The sequence below is a fragment of the Carassius auratus genome, unplaced genomic scaffold, assembly GCF_003368295.1.
Source record: "Carassius auratus strain Wakin unplaced genomic scaffold, ASM336829v1 scaf_tig00031496, whole genome shotgun sequence".
NCBI lineage: Eukaryota > Metazoa > Chordata > Actinopteri > Cypriniformes > Cyprinidae > Carassius > Carassius auratus.
Window position 1 is genome coordinate 28,302 of NW_020525929.1, and position 20,599 is coordinate 48,900.

Below are 20,599 nucleotides of genomic sequence, written 5' to 3' on the forward strand. Positions count from 1 at the left end.
GGAAATAATTAGTGATCAGTTCTATTTTTCCAAATATCTTCTTTTGTGTTACACAGAAGAAAGAAATTCATACAGGTTGGAACGGCATGAGGGTGAGAAAAAGATGACAGAATCTTTATTTTTGGGTCTAAGTGGGTGATGTTGGCCAAAATCAGCTAGGTCTATAATATTTGGAAGAAGCTATTTGTTAGCACTCTCATTCATTTTTGTGACATCCAAAGCGGCAAACTTTAATGAGCCTTCCAAAAAGAATATATACAGTACTGTGCAAAAGTCTTAGACCACTAGTATTTTCACCAACAAAATAGTTTTAAGTCAGTTATTTCTATCTTTTGCTATAGTGTGTCAGTAGTAAATATCAGTCTACATTTCCTAACATTATCTTTGCCATTAATTGTAATAATCCAGCGAGATTTATGTTTGCACAAGGAGTCTGACAGCAGCCAGGGCTCCACACAGAGATCTGATCTCACCATCATCATTCTGTCTGGAATAATATGAAGACACAGAACAAACTGAGACAGACTCAATCCAGAAGAACTGTGGCAATGTCTCCAAGATGCTTCAAGAAACCTACCTGAAAACAATGCGCAAGTGTACCTAGGACAAAAGCTTTTTTTAAAGCATAGTGTGCTCACACCAAATGTTGATATTTTTTTTTTTATATTTTATTCTGATAACAGAGCTAACTAAGCCATGCTAACCAGCTAAATCTTTTCCCCTTTGCCAGAATAAGCTATAATATTCCCATATTCAAGTATCTGGTCTGTGAAACAACACATTTTGTGCCTAATAGCCTATATCGGAACATTATGGCTCATCTTCACTGCAGTATAAGGCACATCTTCCCAGACTACAGAATCTGCCTAAAATCATTTGACATGTAAAACATTAGCACAGTTAATGTAAAAAAAAAAAAAAAAAAATCCACACCATGTATAGAGGAGACATTTATTGTAAATATGTTTTGTGATTTGAACAGTACAACAGTGCTTAAACTTTCAACTTCCACATAGAAATGTTACATAGAATACATTGTTTAAAAAATGATACCCTAGTGTATTAAATGTGATCTGCGAGCTGCAAGATGTGCTCTGTTTCCCAGATGCTTCGTCTTGCATCACCAATGAAGTAGACACAGTATTATGACCAACTGAATACTATATTGACACATTTTCAAATAAACCTGGATCACAAAAATAACCTTCAATAAAAGACACTCAGGTTTCATTATATAATTTGAGCTTGTGCAGATATTAGTTTGGTGGGCAATCCCCAGTGTTTCGTCTACGAGATTTACAATATGGACCACTGAACTGGACAGATTTGGTCTTATCAGCAACTACTTTGTTACTACTTATGTATATCAAGTTATTGTGTAACTATTTTGGCTTTATGTGAAGAATATGATATGAAATATCATTTCATAAAAGAGTTTGATAGTATACCAGCATTATCAGAATATACAAATAAATCAATGAATTTCTTACTACTTGTCATAAGCATTTGAGGTATTACTTTTTCAAAATGAGATTCTATAAAATCTGAGTGTTTAAAATGAACCAGTTAACAGATGCAAATACACAAACCAACATCAATATCAATTGCAGTGGGGTTATGGGGGTTTTCAACACATGAAATAAAGGGCAATATTATTTAGCACAGCTTTTTATAACATCTGCCAGAATGCATTCGCTCAGCATCTAAACTTCATGATCACAGCATTAAAGTCGTTCTGCTAATTTTCAGCCCTTTTGTGATGTAATGTACAGCTGACTGTTCAAGACTGCGTCTGTTATGTGCTAGCTTGTCACGTCTCTAAATAATAACTAATACCTTGTGCTGATGTCAAAAGATAAAAACCTCTGTATGTTCTTTCTAAGCATTCATTCATTTCCAACCCTAATAATCCATGAAACTTAGTGAAAACATAAAAATGACACCTAGTGACTGTTAATGAACAGCAAGGCACAATGAGAGGTGGAAACAGAAATCAGCAATAAGACGACCCTCCTATGTAGCCTCAACGTAACATGGGATTTCATACATTTCAACACATTGAGAGATGAATTCACTAAGCAGTTGCACCAATTTTTTTTTGTGAGTTATTTTAGCATAAAAAGCTTTATTCACTAACAAACCATAATCCAGGTTAACCATGTATTATATACATTGGTATAGTTCTGTTTTGTGTATTAGGTTACATAAGTGGTCCAGACTGTTTGCACCAATTGTGAATAGCAACAAAGATAATCTTTCTACATTAATGGTAAATAGAAGTGATATTTGTACAGTAAATGTCTGAGCAAAGAGTTTAGGTGTGGTCAACATTGGTGAAATTTCAGCTAAATTTGCAGACAAAAAGGTACATTGTCTATTGTCAATAGTGTAGCGATTTATGAAGCACTGCTCACGTAGAAGTCACGTTTAAACCAGCTTAAAGCAGGTTGTTGTTGAAATCACGTGACCACTTTGAACCCAAAGCAAAATCTGTGTTAGGAAAATCTCCTAAATTCTAAATTACTTCTAAATTACTTGAATTCACTTCAGAAATTCAATTGTAAATTTTGAACGATTGACTATTTGTACTGTACATAGTTTAAATAAATATTAGCTTTAAATTATTAGATTTTCTGTGCAAACAGGCCTGATTTAATATGTACATTAAGATTCATTCACACTAAGTTTGATCATGTGAAAGATACAGACACTGAAATTCATATCAGCAACAGCAGGATATGTCACACTTAACATTTTCTGTTTTTAGTAAATAATAACATAATAATAATAATAATAATGCATTCAAAATGTGAAAATATACTGCCCACCACTTTCCTGCAACAATGCAAACCATGAGTCAAGAGATCATTCTGCAACATTTACATCTTCTATTGGTTTCAAATTTGTTTTGTTAAGCAGATTTATGTCAAAACTTAATTTTTCTCCAAATCAAAATCTGATATGCAAGACAATATTCTCCAAATAAAAATCTGATATGCAAGACAATACTTTTTCTCATTTGTTTCACTGTTTGGTTTATGTGTAGGAATGGAAATGATTGAATCAAGAGTGGCCAAGCATGTGTAAGTATAGTGTGACTGCGTCTTATTAATGCGTATCATAGATTACTTCATATTCACAAAATCATGCAGTATTTACTCTGCTGTATTCTATATTGCTCAAACTGTTTTTACCTTTGGTGCTAAAACAATGGTAATAAATTAATCAGTAGGTGCAATTCATTCTTAGTGAATTCTCTCCCAATTGTTAACCCAGATTATTTCCCACATGCCTGATTTCTATATCACAATGACGATTTCATATGTTATATTATGCAGTCAGACTAAAGCCCTGGAATCCAGCTGTGCAGGTCTTTTTAGCTGCATGGCGAATCTTGACATTATCTGTGCTAATCCATTTCTGCAGTGTTTGGAGATTTCAGAGGGAAAGGTATTCACTATGAGATTTAATTCCAAGAAAAGTGCCCCCCGGAGAGTGATCCTGTAGTGCGCTCTGAGTCATGAGGTGACCTGCAGTGAGACACTCAGGTTTAATAGATGTTGAGTGGACTCAGTGACTGACAGACCAGTAGCCAGTATGTCAGGCTTAAGTACTGGTTTGTTGCAGGCTGTTTGGTAGTGACGCACAAAGACATTATTCAATGGCATGAAGAAGACAAGCAGTTAAACTGGAGGCAGAGCTTGTATTATTATTTTTTTGAGTGAATTCTTAGGACAACTGAGGCCAAAATTAGACACAATACTGATATTGCTATGTTAATAAATCTTGACAGAGATTTTTATTTCTCATCATAGATAATCAATCCTAAATTTACATGCAACATAATTTGGATTCCAACTGGTCTAAAGATCTTGAAATGTTTTATTTATATGCGGCTTGGCTGGTCACACTACATTTATGGAATTATTTAAATTTAATTTAACTTACAAAAGACGGCTTTTATAGCTGTCTTGCTGCTCTAATATTTGTTCAATTGGCTTAGAGGGTGATCAATTATTCTTGTTGGGCTTTAAAACATTTCAGTGTGCAGTAGAAGACATACCACACCTAACATGTTACTAGCTTGACAGATATCATTTAAATAGCTGTCCTGAGAAGCTGTCGCAGTCTCTGTGGCAGCCTTTCACTCTAAGAAAAATCTGTTCAAATACAGCCCAATGTGCTCTGTATTGATTTTATTTTCAAAAAAAATTCACAGGTGTTTCAACCGTATTTTGAAACACCTGGATTTTAGGGTAGAAAGGAATGTCCATAAATTTTTTAATTAAGTAGATGGGTTTGTTTCTTCATCAGAACAGATTTAGAGAAATTTTGCATTACATTATTTGCTCACCAATGGATCCTCTGCAGTGAATGGGTGCCGTCAGACCGAGAGACAAAACAGCTGATAAAAACATCACAATAATCCACATGTAAGAAACAATACTCCAGACAATCATTTATATCATCTTATAAAGTGAAAGGAAAAGCAAAGCAAGTTTATTTACATAGCACATTTCATACACAAGGGTCACTCAATGTGCTTTACAAATGAGTTTTTGAGTCTAGATTTAAATGTAGCTAATGTTTTAGCACATCTGATCTCTTCTGAAAGCTGATTCCAACTGCGGGTGGCAAAATAGCTAAAGGCGGACTCCCCTTGTTTTGTGTGAACCCTTGGTATTTCTAACTGACTTGATCCTATTGATCTGAGTGCTCTGTTAGGTTTATATTCAGCAAGCATATATGTAATGGTCCTTTATAGGTCCTAGGCAATTGAGTGATTTATAAATGAGTAAAAGTACTTTAAAATCAATCCTTAATATAACTAGAAGCCAGTGTAGGGCCCGAGGACTGGTGTGATATGCTCAGATTTTCTGGTTCTAGTCAGAATTCTGGCAGCAGTGTTCTGGATGAGCTGCAGCTGTCTAATAAAAGCATAAACAAATCCATCATTAAACCATTTTAACTGTACTCTGTCGCTTTAGGCTACAGTTTGAGTCTATAAACCATAATAAGGCTTCCTTCAGTGAAAAAGTCCATCCTCTTTTGTCCTCTCATATCAAAATCTTATGAACACTTATAAATAGTGCTTGATCAGAGCATATTTCTCTCCTGATTACAAACACAAACACTGTAGTTGTGTGAGTTACTTGTGTGACTGTTTTGTCTCTCATTCTGATGGCACCCATTCACTGCAGGGAATCCATTGGTGAGCAAGTGATGTACTGCTAAACATCTCCAAATCTCTTAAGATGGAGAACAAACTCATCTACTCTACATCTCGGATGGCCTGGGCTGAGAACATTTTCAGCAAAATTTCATTTTTGATTGGACTATTCCTTCACCTTAAAGTTAAAGTGAGCAATTTCTGTGCCACTAGCAGCAGGTCAGTCAGTTTGACCTCTAATGGTCAAATATCACTGCACAGTTTTGTAGGTCAAAGTTCACCAAACTTAAAAACAGCAGAATACAAACACAAATTCTAGTGCGACCACCCCTTAAGTTTACGATACTAAAACTGAGAATGGGTTTCCTACTTGTGTAATAAGTGTGTGTGTGAGTGTGACACTGCAGAAATCTGCACTACTAGATAAGTAAATGTCTTTTTATTTTCACTATGAATTAGCCTGCTAATTTGCCATCTCGATTTAGGCGAGTAAATGATGTAGGTCATTTTAAGTGTACTTGTTTCACAGCAATCTAAGTTTATGTGATCCACATTATTCACAGCCAGATACTTGGGATGATTTGAATGTGGATGACAAAACACTGAATGCAGCATTTTATGCTAAGTGAAATGGTTCACATTATGTTGCTAAAGACAAAAGAAACTACTGAATCAGTTTTCAATACCCAAAATACTTGGAATGCAACAATGGCAGTGTTGTAACCATCTTGTTCAGTATCAGAATTAACCATTCATTTTTATCAAACCTAACATTGAAAAGTAATGAATGTCTATCATTAACCCTATGGTACTTCCTTTGTCTACAGTCTAGAGTTGCACTAAAAGATAGGGCCATACAATATGTGAACACATAGTGAAAGGAAAAGGTGTATTTTAGAACACATGACAATCAACATTTTCTACTGGAATATGACAGCCGTAAACAATAGGTTTGTTTATATTGTATGCATCTTTGTTATTGAAGAAACACCATGTGCTCGCTGAAAAGCACAAGAGCTCTCATATAACGAGTTCATCTGTTGGAAAGGCACAAGCCCAGTGTTTTTCAGGGTATAGCGTGTCACTTTGCTACAGGAGGTTTTTGGTGCACACGCTCTGGAAAGTCTTGAGTGTTGAGATGAGAAGAGCTAGAGACATGATTGTCCTCACATCATCTTTAATCTTCTAGACCGATGTCTTTTGCTTATCCGAGGAAGCTTTTGACATTTTACATCCTTGGTAACATTCTTTTATGTACAAGATTATGAGAAAACAGGACAGTGTACCTTGAGGGACTTTCTCGCACGCTTTCAGGTTGTTACGAATCATGACAGTTGTGCCATCTGGTACGTTTGATTGCATTGATTGTTAAGGGTTTAAATGTGTCCTCATCACTTTGACGGATGGCCTTGTGACAAACTCATCACTACAGGTCAGATTATTCATTTGTGACAGTATGGACACAGAACGAGTTCCTTTGAACAATGTTACGTTCTCCCATTCAATGAGGCCAGGGCAAACCTGTTCCATGCCCAGCCGCTCAAAGACAAACAGCACACAAACAGCCCTGCAGATCTTGATCTGGACCGCTCAGTCAATCCTTCCAGCAGGACGGGGTCCTAATCCACACTTCTTCCTCTATCAGGCTTCCTTTATTATCCTCATTCTCCGATCCATGAATCCACTCAGGCCTGGGCTTGATAAACCCGATGTTGCGGCTCCGTTCACACGGTCACCTCAGTCTTGCTGTTGGTGACAAAGTAGGGATGTGGTGGCAGGTAGTGCTGGCTGTGGGACGTCAGCTCGTTCACATGCTCCATGGTGGTGCTGTGTCTCTTGGGGGCATACATGTGCCGGCGACCCAGCGTTTCTGTCATCTCCCAGCCCTTCAGCATGCCGGGGTTGGCAATGGTGTTCGAGCCAAAAGCCAGTGGGTGAGAGCTGTGGACCTTGGTGGTTTTGGACTTGTGTCCGTTCTGCTTTTGGCAGGGCAACTCTGGGCTGTAAGGGTTGGTGGGCTCCTGCTCCAGACTCACCGAGTGCATGGGAAGAGTGCCTTTCGCTGCCAGGTCGGCTAGGTGCCGTCTGTTAGTGTAGAAGTTTTCATTCGCTTTTTCAGCTGGAAAAGAAAGACAGAAGAGCAAAAGTGAGAAAAAAAATCAATAACACTCCATTAGTCAGATGCAAAAAACAACCTGATTGCAGATTTTTTTTCATCCCCTCATAAGTACCAAATAATAACACATTTAATAGATCAAGGGTTATCATTTGTTTTTCCCAAATGAGCTATATTTTTCTCTGAAAATATTTGACAACCATTTCCTCATACAAACGACAAAAACAACAACAAAACAGCATGTTTCTGTAGAGAAATGAATTAATTATTTATTGACCACCATGTCATTATAAACTAGTTATTTTTCTAATTTCCGAAATATTTTCACAAATACAATTACATTTTCAAATAACACAACATATACACTTACTTTTAGAAGTTAGAGTTCTGTAAGTGTTTTTTTTTTTCAAGCAATGTTATTGATCAAAAGTGACAGTAAATGTCGCAATAGTTATAATGTTACAAAAGATTCTGAACTTTCTATTCATCAAATGTTCCTGAAAATTGAGCGGCAAATCAGCATAGTACAATGATTTCTGAAGGATCATGGGACACTGAAGACTTGAGAATGAGATGCTGAAAATTCAACTTTGCATCACAGGAATAAATTACATTTTAAAATGTATTAAAAAATAATCATATTTTGTAATAATTTTTCACAAGATTAGTATTTTTACTGTATTTTTGATCAATTAAATGCAGCCTTTGTGCATCAGCAGAAGACTTTCATAGAGCATGTGTTTGATATTTTTGGAATTACATGAAGGTGAGTAAATAATCATTTCGAAAAATATTTATTTAATTTTATTTAAATATATATATATATATATATATATATATATAAAATTATGGTTTCTTTACAAAAATATCTTAGTGAAGTGAATACTGATATCTAAGAGTACCTCACATATGCATTATAAAACAAGCTTTTAAGTTGGCATTCTGAATAGCGACCATATTAGTTAGACTGTTTGGTGCTGTTAACATCCTAATGTCAACATGCTCTTCACTCTTTGCTTCAAAAAAATGTGTTTTTTGAATGCAAAATTAGTCTGGACTGCTTCCATCATCAAATGGAAATATACAGCTCTTCCAGAGATGAACATTTTCAACCAGTGCTAGTCGATCATTGATAGCCTGAAACACAACTTGCTAAGACAAGATCAGACAACAGAGTATAAGTGATTTTTATGTGTTTACAGACAGTGTTACTAATCATTTCTGTTTTTATGTGTGTGTTACAAATTTTTTATAAAATCCATGGAATGTTGCTAACGGTGTATCACCTTCCAACTCAGCCAGGCTTTAATTGGGACTGACTACACTCTGCTTGAAGTCCTCCTCATTTCAGCATGACATTTTAGACATTTTTAATTAAATATTCTTCAGTTGACCTTTTTAACAGCAATGAGTCGCAGTAAACCGCAGATCTAAAACCTCATACCAGGAGGCCAAGCGCAGAATAAGCCAGCCGGACGAGAGAAGAGCTGATCTCTGACGAGACTCTTTCACTGACATCAATACGCCGAGATTAATTCACATCAGAGGAAGGTAGCGCACTGAACTCAAATGTTTCAGACCCCCAGCTGTGGCTTGTCTCCTGGGCCTGTCTCTAACAAACTGTCCATTTTTGGTTTCCTAGTGATCAGTCTGCACAGACAGCACTTCAGTGGATTAACAAGTGAGCAGTTTCATCTGTGGCTGAAAGTCTCAGAGCATCACGATCATCACACGTTCCTGCTTCGGCTGGTTGTTTGTCTGCTGTTAGCTAGCTGTCATCTCACTGAAGTCTTTTGATAGGCTTCACTCTAATGCCAAACTAATTGATGTGAGAAGTATAAAGTGACTATGTTACTACCAAATGTTACCACTTTAGTGATGGGCGCACTTAGGGGTGTGGTGGGGTAGGGGGGGTGACGACAATGATTTCTGTAATCCTGTGAATCATGTGAGTTCATTGAGATTTTGACCAGCGGGAATCACCAGAATGTGGTGTTTCAAGGACTTTGAAACAGTGGATCATTTTGCAAAGCAGTTGGTTTAACTGATTCAAAGCTTCGAAAAGGTTTGTTTCTTCCATCACTATAAAACGCAACACAATTTAGCTAGTTGATTAAAATCTAATTAATTAAATCACACAAAAATTTACTTTAAAAAAACTATGCTTGAACACTAAAAATAGAAATACTTTTTTATCTGATTGCATAACCTAGATTACATGTAATCAGTTACTACTCAGCACTGTTGATAGTACAAGATAGCACTGTTAGTGGTGGACATAATACATTCTGAAGCACTGATAATTCAGTGACTGGAAAAGACAAATTAGATATTTCACCAAAGCATTTTTTGTTTCCCAACATTATAATTCATAACATACATATTCCATAAAACATAATGTCTGATTCTGTGCATACCTTTATGTTGGTTTGCAGCTCTCCTGACATCAAAATCTGAATATATAATTTCTAATCAATTAATTAAGCTCATCAGTTTTTGCAAAGATTAAGGACTGTGACCATGCATTAGGAGAACATGCTGTAACTTTGCTCATAAAAAATTTAAGTCAAGACCAGACCCCTAACATTCAGAACAATATGAGACTGTGTAAAGGTCTAAAACATGGCCTGCCAGTACATCAAAAAGATCTCAGGTCAAGACCACATGACTAAGAACTCTAGCAACAAGTAATCACACAAGTTTCAAACGTAATTTTCTCAATTATGAGCTTGATTAACATAATTCAATAAAATCCACATAAAAGCACAATGGCCGACTTACCCACAGCCTTGAGTGAAGCATACTTGTTGTGCTCATTTCCAGTTTGAGATGGCTCATAGGGCTGGGCTACAGGTACCTGTCCAAGGGCAGGGTATTGTGTCATAGCTTGCATCATAGATGATCCAGGTCCCGCACTGTTTATTTGGGCACCCTCTAAAGCAAAAGAACAAACAACAGATATAAGATGTTTCCATAAATTTTATCATTTTAAAATAAAAGTAATGCTTCCAGAGTCGTCATGACCTACCTACCTTATTTGTTTGTTAGATTGTTCGGTTGTTTGTTCATTCATTCATTCATTCATTCATTTTTATTTAATGATTTATCTGAAGGGAAATCAGTGTCAGTCCAGTGAGGTGGATGGGTTATCTCTCCAAAGGAGAAGTGCTCACTAACACACATTTAGACAGATTTGTGAACAATATTTAAGAGAAATAGGCCTTTTGTGTACATAAAAAAAGTTCAGCTCATGAAAAATGGGTGCATAGCGTTGCATTTATAATTTTGTTCAGTGTTTGTGTTTATATACACAGGGGTTAAATATATATATATATAAAAAGTTAAATAACTTTGATGAAATTAAATGTCTTGCTTTGGTCTTCACTGGAACTGTTCTGTTTGCTCCGCTAAACTATAATTACTAATAAAATAATATAATAAAATTACTAAAACTGAAACTAAATCTAAATGAAATAAAAACTATATAGAAATGTGTTCGCAAAATAAAAAAATAAACTGAAACTAACAAGACCATTCATGAAACTAACTAAAACTAAACTGAAATTTAAAACTAAATTGAAAATGATATTAAAATAAAAAATAATTTAAAAATGCAAAACTATCATAACCTTGTGACAAACGTGAGGTTAACTGCAAGGTAGTTGGCTAGCACTCCAGCTTGTCACTATTGAAAGAGACAAAAATGTCCATGAATAGTAATTACTCAGAATAAGGCAGTCTGTCTATATCTATCTATCTATCTATCTATCTATCTATCTATCTATCTATCTATCTATCTATCTATCTATCTATCTATCTATCTATCTATCTATCTATCTATCTATCTATCTATCTATCTATCTATCTATCTATATCCCAAATATTTAAGTAAATAATGATGCTGAATGACTATGACACTTCTTGGTAATACTTATTTATTTTGTGGACGCGCATTACACACATTATTCCGGAAGGCTAAACACTGTATCAGAATCTATTGTTCTTCTACACATTAACCCCCTTAGAAATCTTTCCCAGTGCGTTGTCTCACAGCAGTTGGGATACCTCCCATCAGAGTCCGCTAAATTAACATTTAACAATATCTTAAACTGCTTAAGGGCTGTTCCATTGACCCATCAACACAACTTGTGAGTTTTCTCTTTGGTGATTCACTCTGTTCCCCCAGGAAGCAGATCATTAGTCATGGATTTCTGGAGCTCCAGCCAGGCTCTCCGGTGCTACTAATCGAATCCATTTGGACTGCTAATATCAAAACATGTTAATGCCAAAAGCACTGGCAAGTGACAGTCACAATGGGCAATTTATTGGGGGTTTTTTTCCCCACAAATTTTTACACTTGATTACATCAAAAACTTTAATATTGAGGGCTGCAGATGGTGTAAATCATAAATGATATTCTAGAGATTGCATTAGTTGACATCTGGCCAGCTGAAGGGGGGCACAGGAGCATGGCAAATTGACTTGCCTTCTGCTTATTTCTAACCCCAATGAGTTGCATGAGATATAATGTAGAAAGTACAGACAGACACTGGAGAGCAACTGGGAAACAAAAAAACAGCATATTAGCTGTAAAAGACACTGTTTGTCTAATTCTTTCGTTGTGAATTATGCACAGAATAAGTGTTGTATTTGTTTTCAATGCAAATCGTGTTTTTTGTAGCACTATGCTACAGTGCAATAGTGCGTTTCTGTTCTTCAGATGTGTTTTAGTTGTTTAACTTTTGTTGACCTGTTGTCTTGGAAACCTCTTTTATTTCATCTTACTGGATGGCTGTTTGCTACAAGATTCTACCATCTGCATCACAGGACAGACGGGCTCTTTGCTTAATACACTTCAAACACAAAAGGGCTGAAGACAAAAAAAAAAAAAAAAAAAAATCTGTTTTTCTTCTATTTCAGTTTTCTCTCTAAAAATCACACAGACTACAGCTCAGTTGAAGTCATGGCCTAATGGTTAGAGAGTCGGACTCCCAATCAAAAGGTTGTGAGTTTGAGTCCTGGGCCAGCAGGAATTACTTAGGTGCCCTTGAGCAAGGCATTGAACCCCCAACTGCTCCCTGGGTGCCGCAGCATAAATGGCTGCCCACTGCTCTGTGTGTGTGTGCATGCGTGCGCACTTCGGATGGGTAAAATGCAGAGCACAAATTCTGAGTATGGGTCACCATACTTGGCTGAATGTCACTTTCACTATTTAAATTTCATATTAAAGGGTTAGTTCACCCAAAAATTACAATCAGCCCATAAATTACTCACCCTCAGGAATTCCTAGGTATAAGACTTTCTTCTTTCAGATGAATCCAGTCTGAGTTATATTAAAAATTGTTTCATGGCACTCAGCAGGTGCTGAATGCATCAGTCCAAAAGAAGTCAAATAAAAAGGTTAAAAATCCATTAAAAAAAGGTTTCTCAAATGGCTCCGGGGAGTGAACAAAGGCCTTTTGCAACGAAAGTATGCATTTTTGTAATAAAAATATCCATATTCACATGAGCAACTCTGGGAGGCTGATGTATGAGGTTAGCTTTGTGCATGCATGAGTTGTCAAAAAAATAAAATAAATTAAAAAATTAAAAAAACTTACAATTGCAAGAAAACTGGCAAATTTGTGAGATAAAAGGTTGCAATTACCTTTTTATTTTTTATCCCGTGGCATAAACGTGCTTCCACATTATAGTAATAATTAGAAACGGTGCAAATCAAATCATATTTTGATTCATATAATCAATCATCTACATCATTTGGAAATGTTGCTCATAAAGGAAATTACTTTAATCATAAAGGAATAATCTCAGATAATTAGATTAAACAATTTGACAGTTCAGACTTCAGGCTACCAAACATGAAGATCCCATAAATGCATCAGTTAATATGCTTATAAACCAGGTGTGCAGAATATCTAATTAAATGTGAGGAAATTAATTACGCAGTGATCCATAATCTCTTAGGCAGTAAGATTAATTCCAGTTCTAATCAAAAGAGGGGATGAAAATAAGTCATTATGCAGTGGAACTGTAATAAAGGCAGAGAAAATGTCCTGTCACAGAAAATTAAATGCCTGTCCTGGGGTTCCATGAATGATTATTGAATGTTTCCAGAATCAATCTTTCAAATACAGAGCTCCACCTAAAACAACCTTATCTTCACACCTAACTCCAGAAATGCTGTATCTGTGGACTCTTTCCTGACTCGATTGTGGCATCCATTGGGTCTGATGGCAGGTAATGGTTTTTCAAATCCACTGACAGTGACAAATTTTCTTTTTGACGAGGTCATTTGTCAAACGAAGTATGATACTACCTCCTGGATATTAATATTGAAGCAAAGAGACACTTGTGGCATTATTCAAGACACAACACTTAAAATGAAATGAAATTAAATGAAAACTTTTAATTAAATTTATGCATTTAGCAGATGCTTTTATCCAAAGCAACTTACAGTGCATTCAGGCTATCAATTTTTACATATCATGTGTTCCCATGGAATCGAACCCCCAACCTTACAGGAGCAAAGGTAGAAAGGGAGGAAGGTATGGGTATTCTAATTAGACTAAATAGCTAGCTAGCTGGCTAACCTGTAAAAAAAAATAGCCTTTATTATGTTGCATTTGTGGTCTGTTAGACTATTTTAGGCATTTAATATTGCTCATATTTCCCGTTGTTGTAATAAGTACTTGTCACTGTAGGCATAGTTGTGGAAGTAGCTCATGTCTGGTCTCTTCAATAGGCTATTTTAACAAATTTACTCATAAAATACAAATTATTATTACAAATACAAAATACAACAAGGCACTTTAACATCTCCATTAAATTATCACAATTTATTTACTGCCTATTTATGTTAATACTTATAGTATAGTATAGTATAGTATAGTATAATTTTTTTCTTTAGTTGGGGTGGGGGGGGGGGGGGACTAAAATCTAAAATCTTGTCCAGGGCACCAACAGAGCCTGGGCCGGCCCTGACTAGAGACATTCACTGTGGTAAATGAAACATTCCCACCTGTATCTAAAACACTTATAAAACCAGCTTGAGAAAAGCACTGGATGGTGGAAAATAGGTTTGTAGTTCACAATCCATTCCATCTTTCAGATAACTGGATTAGCTCACTGTTCATACAGAACAATCACACCACATGAGAAGCCGCAACGGGTTCGGGAATAACTAGCCTCCGATTCCTCATCTGTAGAGATGAAACTTTAGTTTCTTTGGGCTTTTCTGTAGCATTGCTGTGACGTGTGAGGCGGGGCCGAGAGCCGTGGGAACGGAGCAAGTCTGGTGGAGTTAATGATAAAGACACCCGCCTTGCTCCGTTCCCACGGCTCTCAGCTCCACCCCTCTCGTCACAATTGCCAAGCAACCTCCAATCCATAATAAGCAGGCTTGATTTAGGATACCATATATATATTGCAGAGAAAATCATTCCAAGCACAAATCATTTAAATCAATAATCATAGGAAATTTGTCTTTTGCTTTTTAGGAAAATATGTGAACATTCTTAAAGAAGATACATTTACTGAAGAATAAAACTGCATAAGATTATTTTTGGTCTACCAAACCCCAAATTTGTTGCATTTATTTTAAGCATGTCTCAATATTTTTACTGAAATGCAAAACAGAAATGCTTCTTACATGGGTAGTTCACCCAAAACTATAAATTCTGTCATTATTATTTACTCACACGTGTCTCACCAAGTCACATCTTTCTAAACCTGTATGACTTCTGTGAAACACAAAAGTAGATATTTTGAAGAAAGTTGGTAACCAAAATATTGTATTTTATGTTCAACAGAAGAAAGAAAGTCAGGTATGTTATGTTTCAGGTCATTGCCTCAAAAATTTGTTTCGAAATACTGAGGACCAAAAATATCAATTGCCATGGAGATGAGTGGAAATGCTAACGGATCGCTCTCTTCTGGTAATATAGACCTTGTTGGCTGGTCAGGGGCTTAACAGCAGACAAAGCTGCTTGTGTTTGGATAAAAATAGATTTCAAGTGACAAAACTAAAAACGCCGGAGTGACAGAAATTGCTGTATTTTGTGAGCGGGTTCAGAGAGAGAGAGAGAAAGCCAGTGACCGTTTATCTGGCAGGAGATGCCAGAGATGTCACCCAGCACTGGGTTCTCATCATTTCACTCAGCCAGGATGTCTGATTGGAATTTAGCCCATTTTTGAAGAGAGCAACTTAATGAATGTGCCAGTTCTAGTTATGCTACATGCACAGTTCGATTCCCTCCTGGACTGTGACTCAGAAGCCTTATCTAACGCTGCTAATATATGACTGAGGTCAACTTTGGGAGGGAAAAAATGCATGAGACATTTTCGTCAATACCTAATAGAGATATTTTGCCCATATGAGATATTTTAGTTAGACTAGTGCTGAATTTTTCATGAAGAAAACAATAATCAATGCACCTGCATTTTTCCAATAAATAATACATCTAAAATGACCAAAATTTAGATGTTTGTTTGTATTTCAATCAGTATGTTTGTTTGTGTTTTTAAGTGGCATGCATACTTGGCAGTTATTAATTCCTTCTTTAATTCTACATCTGGATGTATTTGAAGTATATATTATACAGCACATAATAGAGGGTTTGTGTACAGAGAGACCAAAAGTAAAAGTTCATATATATATATATATATATATATATATATATATATATATATATATATATATATATATATATATATATATATATATATATATATATATTACATCCAACTTGTGTGAAGTTTTAGTTTGAAGGAACCCACTTAATGCTGTATCTCAATGATAAATAGAGATAATGAATACAGAAATTGGGCTAATTACAGCCTTATTTCCCACTGGTCAAAAACAGATATCAGTGCCAAGCTAATTACTTTAGAGAGGGGCATGAAATTACATGTTGTGTCTGATAAAAAAACTCTCTTAACTAAAAAGTGCAGGGTATGAAGAGGACACATTTGATATATCAGAAATGTCCTCTCTGTGACACCAATAATTGAGATTCTTAGCTCATATCTTTTTAATGGAGGCATTAACGAAATGTTATCAATGATAAAGCTGGGCGAAATTGGGCTTTTGTCTCCTTTTTTACATTTCCAGTGCCTATTCATAATGGAATGAAAAAGCATAACTCTCCTTCATATAGTTTGCAAATATGAGGGGGAGTAAATGATGATTGGATTTTAATGTTTGGTTGAACTATCCCTTTAAAGCAGAAGGACACAAAAGTGTTCTGAAAAGAAAAGAGAACCTGCTCAAATGAGTCAAAGTAAGTCAAAAACAGACACAGATAGTCTGCAAGACCTCATAAAAAATGCAGTAGAGTATTTTGGGATCTAAACACAATAGTGGTGTGGGAAGGGCACAGACATCGTCACACAAAGATATCTGTGGAACTGAACTGAAAAGTGGAACCCAAATAATTGATTTATCACCTTCAGAACATTCCACTGCCTTTCATATAGGAAAGTGTGTAGATATACTGCTGTGATGTTTATATGTGTGTGTATTGGAAATGTAAAAGGCTGGCTGGTGTCAGTCTGTCTGTGGTTCCTCTAGTTTCAGGTGTGTTATGACCTTACGTCTCTCCTGTTACAGATGAACTGTCAAATGTATAAGTGTTTTTTTGTAATCTCGTTAAATGTTTTCCCCTTTCTGAAATCGAGCCGCCTGACCAGAGGTCTTCACAGTGCACCCGAGACCCGTCGACCCCGGACCCGACCCGGGCCGTGATCAAAGACTGCTTGTGTTTTTTGTAACTTTCAACTTGTAAAATTAGGAAAAGAAAAGAGTGAGCCAAAAAAAGTGATCTCTCTCTCTCTCTCTCTCTTGCTCGCACACTCAGAGTTAATATACAAGTGCACGCACGGTATTAATGCTTGCAGACTTGACACACTCATGTTTAATATATTTCAAATCAGCAACACAATCTGAGGTGAACAGTCACATGAATGTTTTCTATGACGCTCAAATTGCGTTAAAGCATTTTAGGTTGATACAGCTAGCACGCATGTGCAGTCTCGAGTGCATTTTATGTTTCGATGGCAAGCAGTGAGGGACACTTCGACCGCCAAACCGCGTTTTACATTTTCTCCCGTTTTTATAATATTATAAATGAACCGTTTAATCTTAAAGTTTTAGTGGTTCAGATTCAGACTCGATGCAGAGCAGAGAGCACAGAGATCAGATGATAGCAAATAAATAACGTCAGCGGCCATGGCATTGCACGAGCGATCGTTATTATAGTTCAAAAGGGTAAACAGTCGACGTTATTATGCGAGTTAACTCAAATCAGAATGTACATGTGCACAGTAGCATTTGTCATCCGTCACAGTGACATCAAGTGGACTTTTGAAGCTAAAAAAATAATGAGTGGATTCAGCTTGGACTTGGAATGAGATGAATAACTTTCTTGTCTGAGGATTGTAATGCATCACAGGCAGTCAGGTACAAGGAAGAGAGACCACGGCTCTTTAAATTAGGTAAGACAAAAAGCTGTATTCTTCACAACCGGTTTATTGACTTGTAATAGCAATTTAAGGTGGAATATGTGAACGTCGGGTCCAGTCGGGTCTGTGTCTTCCCGGCGGGTTCGGGTCCAGATTTCAAATAATATACGGGCCTGGGTCGGGTCCGGGTAGGCATTTCTCGGATCTACACGGGTCCGGGTCCAGCTTTTGAAATAATAGACGGGTCCGGGTCGGTTCGGTGTAGTACATTACGGGTCTCTGTCGGGTTCGAGCACGAATTTTTGGACCCGTGAAGACCTCTACCATCTGATGTCACACGGTCGGAGGCCCCTCCCACAATTGTTTGATTGACAGCAGTGCTTCAGCACAGACTGGACTTGTGTCTTACCCACTGATATATATATATAAAACGTCAACCCTGACTTTCTTCTGTTAAACATAAAAGAAGACATTTTGAAGAATATTTGTAACCAAACAGTTTTGGAGTTTTGGTGACCATTGACTTCTTTTGTGTTGGCAAATGCTCTGACTTATTTGATCTGCCATTACATGACTCATACGCACTCCACACAACTCCACACGTGGGCAGCCATCTCAAATTTGGAAACCTACATCGTAATATTCATCTCTCCCCAGGAAATTTGGACATTGTGTCAGGAACGCATTGGTTTAGAATAAGTATGCCACTTATGGACATGGACCCCTAACTTGCCTCATAGACTCAAAGCAGGGATGTAGGGATTGCACATCCCACCACACTTTCAAAAATAAAGGCTCAATTCCACAAATGGTTTGAAACTTAATTTGAAACTTCTTTGGGGAACCAAAAGGGCCCTTTTGATGGCATTGTTACAACCCTTCTGGAACCTTTTATTTTTATGAATGCACACACATCAAGTCTTTTTTTTCAGATATCTGAGAAAACATTAAATGACACTATTTCCTAAAGTTTTAGTCGATAGTCGACTCTCTCACTGACTAAGTGAAGAAAGCTTCACTGCTTTGTGCCTTACAGGCTGATGAGACCTCAAACTCTAGTCTTACAAGCCTCAACTTATTATTTTCCTGCTTTTCATTGCCAGTACTGTGCTCTGTTCAGAGAAAGAATAAATACGAGTATTTGGTAACTGCAAGCATTTCTTCTGCAATTCTTTCCAAATCTTGCCTTGTGGTGGCCTAGTAGATATACATATTTCATCTTCTGGCACTCCTTGCACTCTGAGCCTGTCTCTATAGCCTTTTTCAACGTCTTGGTGCATTCCAGCAAAACAGTGTGTCCACTGCAGGGGCCTCATGGAAATAAATTGAACTTTCTACTGTCTTGGAAGATGAGTTGATATTTAAGTCCAGGCCACAATTATTGCAAACAATCGGTATTTCCTAAGTTATTTTACAAACAAATGTGATTTTCAAATTCAGTTTGCATTGCATTCTGCCTGTACTGCCTCATTAGTATGGTACAGCTTCATGTGGTTATTTTCCATAAATATTCAATACCCTTCCTCAGCCTCAAATTCAATAAATATTAATGGACAGGGATGGGCACAGCATTACCCATTACCCACCTTCAAATATTCCCATAGTTATTAGTACTACTGTTTGCTTCTCCACAGCAAATGGGTTTATATCGTACTGATGCAGCCTTGAGAGACAGTCAGACCAGGACTGGAAAAATGAGTAACAGCAGAAACATGTTATTTGATTTTCAATGAGCCACGCCATAGTGACCAGAGGGCATAACATGGGAATACAAAATGTATGCTACATGAAACAAATGGAGCAATCAAAATCATTGAAAGCACTAAAACAACTGCCTTGTAGATTTCTTTAAGAGTTTACAGTTTATTTGTTTCCAGATGCTGCTTGTATTGATATTTTACATTAAAATTGCTCTTTTTGTTGTTTTTGATTGCTTTGGATAAAAGCGTCTGCTAAATGAATAAATGTAAATGTAATGTAAATGTAAAATGAGTGTTCAAATGCTTTTGGGGGACTCATTATTGATATTTCTCTCTAAAAACACAGTTTCACCTGATGGTGAACTCAGTTTAGCATTAATATATATATTTTTTATATTAATGAAAAAAAAATCATACATTGTAAGTCTATTGTTGTGTTTAAAAAGAAGGCCATTAAAATGTTTTTTTTTTTTGTTTTGTTTTTTGTATGCACTTTTTCAGTGCAAAACCCTGCGATGGGAATCATGGGATTTACAAATTGCCATCTGGCTCAAAGGAAAAGATGACCTAAAAATGAAAATTTGCAGAATATTTACTCACCCTCAGGCCATCCACAATGTGGATGAGTTTGTTTCTTCATCAGAACAGATTTGTAGAAATTTAGCATTGCATCACCTGCTCACCAATGGATCCTCTGCAGTGAATGGGTGCCATCAAAATGAGAGTCCGAACAGATGTTAAAAACATCACAATAATCCACAAGCAATCTTTTTTTGCTTGTAAAGGTGCTTAATGTTTTTATTATGATAAATTGATTGATGATGAAAATTGATCTCCTGATTCAGATGAGATAGCAATAGTATTGATAGAGGAGTCATATTTTAGCCGGAAGCAAGAGTTTTAAGTAAACATTTTAATGATGGATTTGTTTCTAACAAAAATGCAGCTTTTCACTTTACAAGATATTAACTGATAGACTGGAGTCAGTCCATCAATTAACATTTGGTTAATCCATAGTGGATTACTTGTGAATTATTGTGATGTTTTTATCAGCAATTTGGACTCTCATTCTGACGGCACCCCTTCACTGCATCTTGGATAGTCTCAAGGTGAGTAAATTCTTAGCCATTTTATTCATTTAAACTGGTCACATTT

General features: G+C 36.5%; 1 protein-coding gene across 1 annotated transcript; it reads right to left on the bottom strand.

The window, feature by feature from the left end:
• Positions 1-1,510: 1,510 nt before the first annotated feature.
• On the bottom strand, positions 1,511-13,578 carry LOC113080514 (protein shisa-9B-like). Its single transcript, XM_026252668.1, has 3 exons — positions 13,452-13,578; positions 10,068-10,220; positions 1,511-7,289 (listed from the first exon to the last, which is right to left on the bottom strand). The coding sequence occupies exons 1-3, from the start codon at positions 13,576-13,578 to the stop codon at positions 6,895-6,897; spliced, it is 675 nt and encodes a 224-aa protein (XP_026108453.1). The 3' UTR covers positions 1,511-6,894.
• Positions 13,579-20,599: the final 7,021 nt, after the last annotated feature.

What these genes read in the sequence shown, in the direction of transcription:
- LOC113080514 (XM_026252668.1), bottom strand. Translation starts at nt 13,578, where the DNA reads ATGACCTCGTCAAAAAGAAAATTTGTCACTGTCAGTGGATTTGAAAAA. An exon ending in TACAGCATTTCTGGAGTTAG is followed by an intron (nt 10,221 to 13,451) that starts GTGTGAAGATAA and finishes CTTTTGCTTTAG; the next exon opens with AGGGTGCCCAAATAAACAGT. An exon ending in TGCTTCACTCAAGGCTGTGG is followed by an intron (nt 7,290 to 10,067) that starts GTAAGTCGGCCA and finishes TTTCTTTTCCAG; the next exon opens with CTGAAAAAGCGAATGAAAAC.